Source organism: Somniosus microcephalus, chromosome 9 (genome assembly GCF_052327205.1).
Source record: "Somniosus microcephalus isolate GS21.2 chromosome 9, FLI_Smic_1.0, whole genome shotgun sequence".
NCBI classification, from domain to species: Eukaryota; Metazoa; Chordata; class Chondrichthyes; order Squaliformes; family Somniosidae; genus Somniosus; species Somniosus microcephalus.
Genome location: NC_140995.1, coordinates 15,525,669 through 15,538,845, shown reverse-complemented (window position 1 = coordinate 15,538,845; position 13,177 = coordinate 15,525,669). Strand labels below are relative to the sequence as shown.

The following is a 13,177-nucleotide window of genomic DNA, read 5'->3' as shown; positions in this document are numbered from 1 at the left end:
AAATTGCTAAGAAAAACATATTATAATGCTGTTAGAACTTAGAATTCGCTTAACAAAACTAATTGCAACAATATTTAAAGAATAATTAGTATAAATTCCAATAAATGAGAGAGATCATGGAAGTTCAGGTATTTAACTGGTAGATTAAAGTGAGATAGTCTGGTTACATCAAGACTAGTGAAACAGCGCTGAAACGATCTGGGCCCTTGGTGTAGAGAAAGGCCTTGTACTGCTTGAGACATGAAATGAAAGAGATATGGTAAATTCCAATGGGGTGAAAAACTATAAACAAGATAACACAGCAGCAGAACAGGGTTAATGGAAATATACTGGAAAGGAGTGGCCAGGTTACTAGCCTTAACCTGAGTGACAATGGTATTTTGACCACTAGAACCAATTAAAAAAGGTGATTTTGTTAAAGACCATATGGACACTGGCCAACCAAACTGTTGATAAGGAATGGGTTAAAACCTCAATATTCAAACAACAATTTCACACAGAGTTTCGCTGCGAGGATAAGGAACAGACCTGCGACGACGTTGCCTGTGTCCAAAGGGCTCCAGAAACCAAGGGCTGCGAGCTATTCATCACTATTGCCTAATGTTAAGTATTGATTACGCTTAATAAATCTGATCTATTGCTCAAATATACTGGCTGCTGCCTATTTGTGTCTTGTCTAAGAACTCTGAGTGGTCAATACTGATTGACTCACAGTAGTCTTCCCGGGGCCGTCCCAGGAAGCAACAGTTACTGGGGCAGGTGGGAGAGAAATGGACCAGGGACCTGGGTCAGCCGGCATTTGCACGTCGTGTATGTGGAATGGATCGGGGGGGTGGGGGGGGTGTGGTAGTCCCTTCGGGGCTGGGGGAAGGAGGGATGTTGAGGTCGGTTGGGGGCAGTGAGGTTGTGAGGTGATGGTATACCTCACTGCCTGATTTTTGCTTCATTCTCTGCCACTATCCTGCCCCATTTCAGGTGGGAATACAGAGAAGAATCTAACTCAACGTGTACGTGCATTCTTTTTGCCTATAAGACCTTTTGTAAAAATCAAGAAACCCGCAAAATGTACAGACAGATGAAGCTGAATAACATAAATAAAGCTCCTGTTTGAGCACTAAGGGTTCTGGAGGGACTTGTTATGGGTGGTATCTTGTAGCGCAGGCATTATTTGTGGACTGAGTGCGTTTAGTCCTCAAAGGTATTGTAACACATCCACCTTAAGCACACCAGAATATTCAGTTTGTGGATCTTTTCATACTGGATAGCATTTTAAGAAAAAATGGCAGGGTTCTTAATTTTTATTTGATAGCAGTCCATATTGATTTATGGATTAGAAATGTCACTTGATCATGGTTTGACAATAACAGCAAACATGTTTAATTTGACAATGGGTAATTTAGCTATCAGCCACCTTGACGGTGCAACTCTCTAATAACTGGTGAAAAGGATCCTCATGGCTTTGCAGGTCCCTTAAAGGTCTCCTGCTCCTGTGTAAACAGAGTCCACAATCCCTGCTTCCGACCTGCGCACTTTTGGATTATTTCACCAGTTGTATGAGGGATAGTTTAAGTTAAGTCTCTGTTTCATATTTTGCCACTGTTTTGGGGTTGTAAATGAATCTAGAAAACCACACTACACTAAATTTTGAAGACACAAATAACTTTACTGCATTATATGTTCAACAGAGGAAGAGAACATTGCTAATGACTTTATAGGGATAATATTGGGCCTTTAATCCTTGCTTCTGAGTAGAAACCAAAGTATATCTGTGAGGTCCTGTAGCCTGTGGAAATCAGCAGTGCCCCTTGGTTTAGTTTTGGAATAGTGCAATCATTTAAATTTTCTGTTTAGGCCTGTAACTCCGCTAAATTGCCATTAATTTGAATTTTTGTTTTCTCAGTTTGAGCTGCATCACATATCCCATGGAGGATCAAGTGATTCTGGATTGTTGTCCTCTCCCCAACAGGTAAACTGGTTGTTGCCCACCAGTGGATTGATTTGGAAAACTGCAGTCCCACTTTTAGCCCTCGTTGTATAAGCACTGTGTTGCGTTTGCAAAGATAATCCAGAGGCCGTATGTAGAACTCAACTCATGTTGCTTTTAATGGCTGATACAACCACACTCTTACAGGCAAAAGCAATCGAATACCTATATCCAATGTCAGACATAATATAACGATAACAGCACTATCAAACTTCATGTGCTCAGGCCAAGGCAATCGAGTACCTATCCCCAATGTCAGACATAACACACTGTACCAATGTTGTACATTTGTGGGATAGACGGTGCTGTGTGCTAGAAACTTGGAGGGGTGAAGCCTTGGCCAGTAGCGTGAAGTGGGCTGATAGTGAATCGCCAGCCCCTTTTACACTGCGTCCAATTTTATTTTCCATTGAAGTCAATGGTGTAGAGCAATTTCACAACCTTAATGTGTTCGCTACCTTCATGGCTTTTTCTAATCTGACACACCTTGATTTTTGATTATTGTTTGGCATTGACTCATTGACATTATCTTCATGGACACGTTTGATATGATTAAAATGTTGGCTACTCCTTAAAAAAAAATGTTTTTTTTTGCCACGATCCCTTGCAGATTCCTCTTAATTTCCCCCCCCCCCCAGCATTAGGAGCCTAACGGTGAAATTCTACGAACGCTTCATGAGTTTGTATGAAAATTCTTCCTCTGCTACTTTTCTGGCGGCGTTAATGGGTCGGACAAGAGAATTGCACACAAAATGTTCAGCGTTTGCGCGCCAATGTCACACAGCATGATCTTGTTCACTTTGATGCGGAACCAACAGTCCAGAATCAGTTGGGTAAAGATTCAAATTTGGGGGTGAAATTGGTCTGCGTCAGTATCGGGAAATGGGCTCATAATGAGTTGGTAGCCCGCTTCACACAGTGCTTCACATGAGGCACTGCTGGTGTCGGTTGCCTGGATCAAAGATGGCCGCCCCATGACTCACACGTGGGGATGCTGGCATCTGTGACCTTGTTGGATCCGATCACCCATGAGGGTGGGCTCTGTTATTTAGCCAATAAAATTGATATACCTATCAATTCATCCAATGAAAAGCGACGAGTTAAGAAAGTAACTATAGGTTTTTATTGGCTAAATAACAGAGCCCACCCTCGTGGGTGATCGGATCCAACAAGGAGGAATACCAGCCAGTCGACCACCTTTATACCTGGGCAGGTAGGTGGAGCCATGGGCGGAGTCAGCAGTGGTCAGCCCAGGTATAACAGCGTGACAAGAGGCGACCTCGTATAGTGATACAACAGTGTGAACAGTGATAACCATAGAGTAACGATATAACAGTGATAACTATAGTGTAACGATAGTGAACGACAAAAGTGGTTTACCACACACAGTGCCAGGTTTTATTTTCCATTCACTCCAATGGAAGTGTGTATGGAAGAATGTGAAACAGGCTGCCAATTCTCCATGGCGCCGACCAATTTCACCCCTAAAGAGACAAAGGTAGGAGTCTTATAATTCCCTTCATGTAAAATGTTGCCTTTACATAATGGTGCTTTCCTTTAGTCAGTGACAGATCAGGTTGGTTCGACTTTGAAGGAGCACTAATTAAACCAATTGTTGTTTATGGTAGCAAAATACTGCGGATGCTGGAAATCCAGTATTAGTGTTTAGTTCATTGCCACCACTCTTCTAGGATGCCCACCTTGAAGAAGTTCTGCTCCTCTCTTCGACGGGATCTCCGTTTGGCTCTTCAACCTTGTTCATCCACATGGCAGCTGTCTTTCATTCTGCCAGCGCATTTCACACTTCATCTAGAGCCACCCTTTGTCTATTTACTTGTCCTATTACCATCTCGTCTCTCGCCTTGAATATCTCTTAATGTCTCCTCACCTCTCCCAGACCTTCCCTTTTGTTCTTTCATCCCCTCCCCCATTTCCCAGCCCCCTAACTTGATTCTTAATCTGTTTCATTTCTTGCTTTTATTTTCTCAGTCCTGACGAAGGGTCTTCGACCTGAAACGTTGGCTCTGTTTCCCTCTCTACGGATGTTGCCGGGCCTGCTGAGTTTTTCCAGCGTTTTCTGTTGTTATTTGTTGTTTATGGTAAATTTGTTTAGGGACTAACAGCTAGATTGGCTTAGGTTAGCTCACTGTTCTCTCTGTCTGGGATCGGAGTTTGAATCCAGCTCAGACTGAAGAACAAATGTTTCCCCTCTGGTAGTTGTAAGGGTCCCGTGTAGGGTGAACTGCAACATTCTCAACCCAGTTTCTCGTGGGTGTGAGTTCACATCCTATAATTCATTCATTTCATCCAGCGAAGCCATACAGTGGCTGGTGTGAGACATGGAAAAATTTACATTAGTGCAGGAGGGAGTACTGTTTTGAACATTGGTGTTAGGATACAGTGTGAGGCTGTATGGAGACAGTTTTATGATCCATATATCAAAGCTGAAATGTTTTGTGGTGACACTGAGCACTGTTTCACTCTACAATACTGACATCTATCGTTGTCTTTTTTTTAATTGCTGGAACCTGACTTTAAATTCAGTCAAGGCAGATGAGCTGAAAGTGTCCTCTTTGTTAGATGTAAGGGAAATGAGCTCAGGGGGTCTGATCCCAGTTCCTGAGGGTCATGAGGATGGCTGGTGTGGAAGGTACAAAACTCACTGATGTAGTTCGAGTGCTCTTTGGAGATGGGTATAAGACTTGTCGTTGGGGCTGAAAGATGCAACTATTCCACTTCTCCGATTACACCTCTGTGAAGCACCTTGGGCATTTTTCTACTTCAAAGGTGCTATATAAATGCAAATGATTGTTGTTCATGTTTACTCCGCACTTGACTGATATAACGGATTTGGCTACTAATGATGCCTAAAATGGAAAAGCATTCCATTTCACAGTGCTGACAGACCCTCTTGTTGCTGAGCATTAAAAAAAGGGCTGAAAATAGCAATAGTTTCTGGGTGAATTGATGAGAGGAATTTATATTTTGAGAAGAGGTATGTAATCTTTGTGAACCCTTTGACGGCCAGAGAAATAACTTTTTAAAAAGTCACGGGAGGGAGAATATTCCCCGGGCAACACAGAACACGACTCAAGCAATGTTATTGTTCTGAACTGGACTGGAGTCCAAGTCTGTACCCCAGTCCCTCTCCCCATCTCAGAGTCAGTCATAGCGACTGTTTTGTATAAATGGGGGAATGAGGAAATTAAATGGATCATTCTCTGCAAAAGTCTATTTTACAGCTTTGGTACTGTGGCACAAGAGTCCTCTGTGCTCCCAAATGTCTGGAAGTGTTTCTGCAAATGCTACACTGCCATGATCAGTCAGTAAATCATGAGGTTGTCCAGTTCTATGATTGATAGACTGTTTGGTGAGACAATACAGGAATTAAGGGAAAATCGATGACCGACTGTTCCCGTGAGCTCTATGTATCATTAAAAAAGGATTAACGAAAAATGAATCCGCAGTGCATACTAATTATGCAAGCCACTTTATCTGTTTTATGTACAGAAATAAAAACAATTTTAAGAACATGGGAACTGTTTCTCTCTCTCATTCCTAGTCTGAAGGTGATAGCTCCCAATCTACAACAGATGGGCAAGTGCGCGTGGGACCTCCACAAGCAATCCAAGGGCAAGCAAAAGATCTGGAAGCAAAACCATCGAGGGAGAAAAACTCTATTTTCCGTGCAAAGCCCATGAAGGTCAAACACCACAAACATTCAACTGGTCCTTTGGCAGAATATGGTAAGTTGCGACAAGTCTCTTGAAAACAAAATTGTGTTTTGTTTCCTGTAACGTTATTTCAGAAAACTGTCCCCTCACTGCTCTGTGGCAGAATATAAAAGGAGAAAAAAAACACACACACAATTTGTCTTGTCTTGCCCTTTACAGTACTTTTATAAAGTACTCTAAGTACAGGAAACTCTCTTTTAACTGGCACCTAGATTCAGGAGTAATTTTAATATCTGGAAATCTCTCTTAACCAGCAAAATTCAGGAGTAGGTTCAGGTAAGTTTTACTGTATATTAGTGGCCGTGTAACCGGGGTTCCTGGATCTGTGGCCGTATAACCGGGGTTCCTGCACCTGTGGCCGTGCAACAGGGACTCCTGGATCAGTAGCCGTGTAACCGGGACTCCTGCACAAGTGCCGTGTAACCGGGGCTCCTGCAACTGTGGCCGTGTAACTGGGGTTCCTGCACCTGTGGCCATGCAACAGGGACTCCTGGATCAGTGGCCGTGTAACCGGGACTCCTGCACAAGTGCCGTGCAACCGGGGTTCCTGCACCTGTGGCCGTGTCCTGGATCAGTGGCCGTGTAACCGGGACTCCTGCACAAGTGCCGTGTAACCGGGGTTCCTGCAGCTGTGGCCGTGTACGGTGCTCTCGTACCTGGGTAAGTATACCTCTCTGTAATCCGGACTTTTTGATCAACCGGCACCACGCCGGTCCCGTCGGTGCCGGATAAAAAAGAGTTTCCTGTAATAGAAAACATAGAAAAATAGGAGCAGGAGTAGGCCATTTGGCCCTTCGAGCCTGCTCTGCCATTCAATATGATCATGGCTGATCCTCTATCTCAATACCATATTCCCGCTCTCTCCCCATATTTCTTGATGCCTTTTGCGGCTAGAAATCTATCTATCTCCTTCTTAAATATATTCAGTGACTTGGCCTCCACAGCCTTCTGTGGTAGAGAATTCCACAGGTTCACCACCCTCTGAGTGAAGAAATTTCTCCTCATCTCAGTCCTAAATGTCCTACCCCGTATCCTGAGACTGTGACCCCTCGTTCTAGAACCCCCCAGCCAGGGGAAACATCCTCCCTGCATCCAGTCTGTCTAGCCCTGTCAGAATTTTATACGTTTCAATGAGATCCCCTCTCATTCTTCTAAACTCTAGTGAATGCAGGCCTAATCATGCCAAGGCTGCAATTTTATACCATTCTTATGACGCTAAGCCCCGAAATTCTGATACTAAATGTTTTGATTGCGCCAGCAGTGGAGAGGACTGGCCATGTCAAAAATTTAAAGGCTTTTCTCCTCTCATTAATTGCAAAGCGGACACAGGCAGCTAAGTGCAGCAATCAACAATACTGTGGGAAAGGCCGATGAAGAAATTAAGGAAGCAGGTCAAAAGGGCAACCTGCGTATGAAAATAACCTGAAAGCAGACAGCAATATGCAACAAAATCCCTATGCATCCCCCAAGACAAACATAACCTTTTAATGTACTTTCAGAACAGAAAGGCAGCTGTAAGAATCAAACGGCAGCAGGACAGGTTGCTGACTTACAATTTTGCCCATTTTCTACGGGGGCAGGGAGTGGCAGGGTTGGAACTTGCCCAACCAGTGTGGATTTGGAGTGTGGGACCTCATTAATGTAACTCCTTCTCTGCAAGGTGGCTGATGCTGATTGGCAAGGCAGCTTCTCTATGCCCCTGTTTGTACTGCACTCTAATCAGGGGAAGCAAAGCTCCACGTACGTACCTTAATTGCACCGATAGAGCCTGTTCGTCTGCCTCCAACAGCTGTTTTAAAAAAAAAATTGTTCCTGGGATCTGGGCACTGCTGGCAAGGCCCAGCATTTATTGCCCATCCCTAATTGCCCTTGAGAAGGTGGTGGTGAGCCGCCTTCTTGAATTGCTGCAGTCCGTGTGGTGAAGGTACTCCCACAGTGCAATTAGGGAGGGAGTTCCAGGATTTTGACCCAGCGACGATGAAGGAACGGCGATAGACCTCTAAGTCAGGATGGTGTGTGACTTGGAGGGGAACTTGCAGGTGGTGGTGTTCCCATGCGCCTGCTGCCCTTGTCCTTCTAGGTGGAAGGGGTCACGGGTTTGGGAGGTGCAATGTTTAAGGTGGTGGATGAGATGCCAATCAAGCGGGCTGCTTTGTCCTGGATGGTGTTGAGCTTCTTGAGTGTTGTTGGAGCTGCACTCATCCAGGCAAGTATAATTACATCAGCATCAAAAATATCGATAACCCCATGAATTCAAAAAGCAAAGGGGGAGAATTTCCCATTCCTGCACCTAGGAATATTGGATCGCTTGGGCACAGTGAATACAGGAAAATCAAGTTGGGAGGAGCACAAACTACTAAAGAAGCCTGCCCAATTTTCCGTCCTTTTAACTTAATGGACAGAAGCTGCGGCAGTCTCCACTCGGGACATGATAACCCCCCTGCCTTATTTTCCTGTATTCACTGCATGAGGCGATCCAATAGCCCCAGGTACAGCAACTGGAAATTTGGACCCCAAAGTCTGTAGGTTTATTTTTTAATTTGTTCCTGGGATGTGGGTGTCGCTGGCAAGGCCAGCATTTATTGCCCAAGGTACTCACTGACGCAAACTGTGAACTTTCTGGAAACAACTGATGCCCTGTAAAACCTAACACATAGGGCAGGATTTTCATTGGGCCATGGAGGCGGGATTGGAGGCGTGTGGGGGGTTAGAATCCCGAAATCGGGGGGCACAAACCCATGCTTATATCTGTGCAGCTGTAACAAGATGAATATTATGTTTATTTGGTTTAGAAGGCAACGGTGTGTTTAAAGCTCAAGACACTCGGAAAGAAACCCAAGGTGCTGCTGAGGTGAGAGAAGATGCAGATATGAGAGTGGATCTACCTATTGATCAGGTTAGAATGTGTGCAATACTGTAGTTTTTGTCAATCTTTGACATGCACTGAGGTATTTTTTCTCATCTGTCCATTTTGCAGATGCATAATATGATTTTGCAAGATGCATAAAAAGCATACAGAATTCCATATGTTTCACCAGATGACTATCAACAAGCTCTTTCTAAGCATTTTAATTCATTTTTAAAATCTGCAAAAGTCTTTACATATATTTGACTATCCATTTAATCAAATTCCTTTTTCAGGTTGGTCTGTTAAAGGAATCTACTTCCTTGTTTCCTGGTGATTTATTGGTTATTCCTTCTGAGATGCCTGACAGTACAATGGGGTTCTGTATCAGAATAGCCAAGTTGTCTAACGGGACCAGAGTTTGTGTTCCCTCGTGCTCTAAGAAGGCTCACTCACTTACCTCTGCTCTGATTAATCCTTAAAATTGACCGTATAATTTTTATTTGGTGGGAAGGGGGATGTCTGGATCTATGCCCAGTAAATGTAAAAGCTCTACCCTCTACAAAATTAAAAATTACCCGGTCCATTTAATGGAAAATAAATTGTATCTTTGTTTTGCTAGGGAACAGAAATTGCACGTTATTAAATACAAATAACCGGTGATTGCTGTTTCCAAACAAGGACCATCACCTTCCCTTGACATTCAATAGCATTATCATTGCCTAGTCCCCCACCATCAACATCCTGGGGTGAGGGTGATGGGGTGGGGTGGGGGGCCGTCACCATTAACAAGAAACTCAACTGGGCCAGCCACATAAATGCCATGGCTACTAGAGCAGGTCCGAGGCTGGGTATTCTGCGGCGAGTGTCTCGCCTCCTGACTCCTCAAAGAAATTCCACCACCTACAAGTCAGGAGTGTGATGGATTACTCTCCACTTGACTGGATGGGTGCAACTGCAACAACACTCAAGAAGCTCGATACCATCCAGGAACAAAGCAGTTTGCTTGATTGGAACCCCATCCACCAGCTTAAACATCCGCTCCCTCCACCACCGGTGTACCAGTGGCTGCAGTGTGTACCATCCACAGGATATACTACAGGATGTACGACAGCAATTTGATAAGGCATCTTCGGCAGCACGTCCCAAGCCCAGGACCTCCACTACTCAGAGGCACAAGGGCCGCAGGTGCCTGGGAAATCTACCACCTCCAACTTTCCCTCCATGTCACAAACCATCCTGTCTTGGGCATGTATCGTCACTCCTTCATCATCACTGGTCTGAATCATGGAACTCGCTACCTAACAGCATTGCGGGAGTACCTTTACACACAGCCTGCAGCGGTTCAAGAAGAACCACCACCACCTTCTCAAGGACAACAAGGGATGGGCAATAAATGCCGGCCTTGCCAGCGACACCCACATCGCAAGAATGAATTTTACAAATCAGTCCTGATTATGAAAGGGCTTTCTGAATTGAAAATGCTGCTTTAGTGCTCAGAATCTATTCATGCCTCCCTGCAACTCTGAACATAGTGAAATAAATTGCATAAAACTGACATTTCTCCAGAGTTCACACATTACCAGATGCCCATTAGCCAACTCTCCTCTTATATTTTGAATGAATTTATGTTGTGTGAATGTGTGAGCTTTTGCTTTTTCCAAAAATTCACACATATGTAGCCCACAGTTGGGCTGGTATACATAGAGAATATGGTACAGAGGCATTGAATTATGATTTTACTTCCACAAGTAAGTTATGATCTGTGTCTTTAATGTGGATTAAAATTCATATATTATTGCATTCCACAACACATTTTTGTGTTTGTTTATAGTTGACTCATTTTAGTGTAATATTGTATTGACTATTACAACAGCAGATGATCTGTTATGACATGTGAGCTGTCTCTCACTTCTCCCGAGGTGTGACCGAGCTATCATCTCAAGTTTCCCCTTACAACTGGCACTAATTCAAGGCGCAAACTTGTCCCCAACTTCATTAATGAGGCTTGAAGTTAATGTAAATTTGGGATTTAATATACAGTAAAATGTATATTTTCCAACTTATCAGCCAATGTACAGCAAAACAGACACCCTTACTACTTCAGTTATTTATATACATAAGTCAATGTTCAAGCACATCTTCAGTTCCTGAATCAGCATCTGGTGAGGAAATATTGTTGATGTCTTGGCTCGTGCATGAAATGTGGAAATACAACATCTATTTCCATAGTTTCCAGGCAGTAGAAGCGTCTGGAATACATCTGAAAGGATTTGCAAGTCCTTCTTTTTCCATTTGATCCACATGTATTTTACTGGAAAAATATTTATTTATTTTAGACCAGGACAAAATGCCCTTCAGTTTGCTGCACGTGCAAAATAATTTATCTGTCCTGTTCCTTTGATGAAGTAGCCTGGGACAACCGTGATTGTAAATGGCTTTCTGCACTCTATCATCTAACTTGGCATTGACTGTGATGGATGTGAAACATATACCATAGTCTAATAATTAATTCACATTGAAGTCATGTGCAAATTTAATTGAATTTTTATGTGCATCAAATTGATAGGGTAGCTATTAGAAGTTATGTGTCTCTCAAGAGTTACACTGAAACTTATGAAGCAATTCTAAGTACAGCGCTAATTTTCTTAAGAAACACCATGTGAAAATACATTTTTCAACATAATTATTTTGTAATGTCATATTCTGTTGATCTGAAAGATTATTCTGCAATGTGTGATTTCACAAACAAGATATTTCAAACGATGTATAAATTGCCTAACAAATCTATATGTACAAAAGCAAAATATTGCGGATGCTGGAAATCCAAAATAACAACAGAAAATGCTGGAAACACTCAGCTGGCCAGGCAACATCCACGGAGAGAGAAACAGAGTCAGCGTTTCGGGTCAAATGAAGGGCCACAGACCTGAAACGTTAATGCTGTGGGCTCGAATTTCCAAGCCCCGTGGAGGCGGGTTTGGAGGCAGGAGTGGTGGGAAAATTGCAGAATCAGGGGGCAGGAACCCATCCCACCCCCAACCCGCCTCCGTGCCAATGTCCCAGGAGGTGAGTATCCGACCTGTGCTGGGAGCTGCCTCCCCGAGGCGGGAAGGGGATTAGTGCCAATTAACTCCGAACCACGCCAAGTTAACGAGGCGGACCGTCGGTCTGAAGGGGTTGGAGGGGTAGAGATGTCCGTTGTGCAGGTGAGTGATGGGTGCATGTGTGCAGAGGTAAGTGTGTGAGGTAAGTGTAAAGTGTTTTAATAAGTTTTACTTACCTTTACTTTCTCCTGCAGGCTTCCTTCCTTCAGTTCACGGGAGTCCCTCAGCTCACCGGCACAGAAAGCAGAATGGCCGCTGAACTGTCAAAAGCTGCAGCCTCTGCTTTCTGGTCTGGAGAGATCTCTAACTGAGTCTGAGTAGAAGGACTCAAGTTAGAAGACAGATTGTCAGTGTTTGACTGCTTCACAGAGCTGACAAACGCTGATGTTTCATCTGTCAAAAGCTCTTGACAGATGAAATGTCAATCACTGACATCACCAGTAACCAGGTGTCCCCTAATTGGCCTGCTGAGCCCGCTGGGCGGGCTTAACAAGGTCAATCAAGGGAAAATAGCGTGGGTTGGCCACAAGTCGATGGAGGCGGGACTACAACCCAAAAAGTGGGAGTCCCGCCTCCATCACGTCCCCATTGACAAAATCCAGCCCTGTGTTTCTCCATGGATGCTGCCCGACCTGCTGAGTGTTTCCAGCATTTCCTGTTGTTAAATCTGTATGTACTGTGGGTTTAAAGAAAATGCATGTTGGTGGCATTGACTAAAGAGATTTTTTCCCCCTATTGCTTTCAAATAGTGAACTGATTTGTTGGCTGAATGAATAATAAGTAAATCCACAAGGAAAGGCCTCTGGTAGTATTTAAAGAAATTTAGTTGGACAGCCTAGGCCCGTAGTTCTGGGCATTACGGGGCTGATTATCCTGGGCTCTCTGTGCTTAGGGGCTAAACAGGAACAGTGCCCTCGTGTGTCCAGTCCCAGGTGGACCTGGATTTCCCCTCCCGGGTCATTTAAGCCCCGGTGCAGGCCCGCACTCAGGCAGGGATTCAAGCTGGCAGGAACGTCAGGAGCAGCTGCAATCCTCTCAGGCACACAGCTGCCTCTCCGGCCTCGGAGATTGGGATCAATGGAGGTTGATCTGATTGAAACGTACAAAATTCTGACAGGGCTCGACAGGGTAGATGCAGGGAGGGTGTTTCCCCTGGCTGGGGAGTCTAGAACCAAGGGTCACAGTCTCAGAATAAGGGGTCGGCCATTTAGGACTGAGGTGAGGAGAAATTTCTTCACTCAGAGGGTGGTGAATCTTTGGAGCTTTCTACCCCAGAGGGCTGGGGAGGCTCAGCCGTTGAGTATATTCAAGACAGAGATCGATAGATTTTTGAATATTAAGGGAATTAAGGGATATGGGGATTGTGCAGGAAAGTGGAGATGAGGTAGAAGATCAGCCATGATCTTATTGAATGGCGGAGCAGGCTCGAAGGGCCAAATGGCCGACTCCTGCTCCTATTTCTTATGTTCTTATGTTCTAACCTGGAAGGAGGTAAAGGCAAAAAAAT

General features: G+C 44.2%; 1 protein-coding gene across 10 annotated transcripts in view; it reads left to right on the top strand.

Moving 5' to 3' along the window:
- The window catches only part of dcdc2c (doublecortin domain containing 2C), a 236,954-nt gene that overhangs the window by 179,893 nt on the left and 43,884 nt on the right, over positions 1 to 13,177 (top strand). For 8 of the 10 annotated variants that reach the window (XM_085996383.1, XM_085996384.1, XM_085996391.1 and 5 more), the window contains 3 exons: positions 1,901 to 1,966; positions 5,547 to 5,730; positions 8,511 to 8,614. In XM_085996383.1, coding sequence (XP_085852509.1) covers positions 1,901 to 1,966; positions 5,547 to 5,730; positions 8,511 to 8,614 — 354 coding nt within the window. The remainder of the gene's footprint in view (positions 1 to 1,900; positions 1,967 to 5,546; positions 5,731 to 8,510; positions 8,615 to 13,177) is intronic. The other 2 variants (XM_085996389.1, XM_085996390.1) reach the window with 2 other exon arrangements.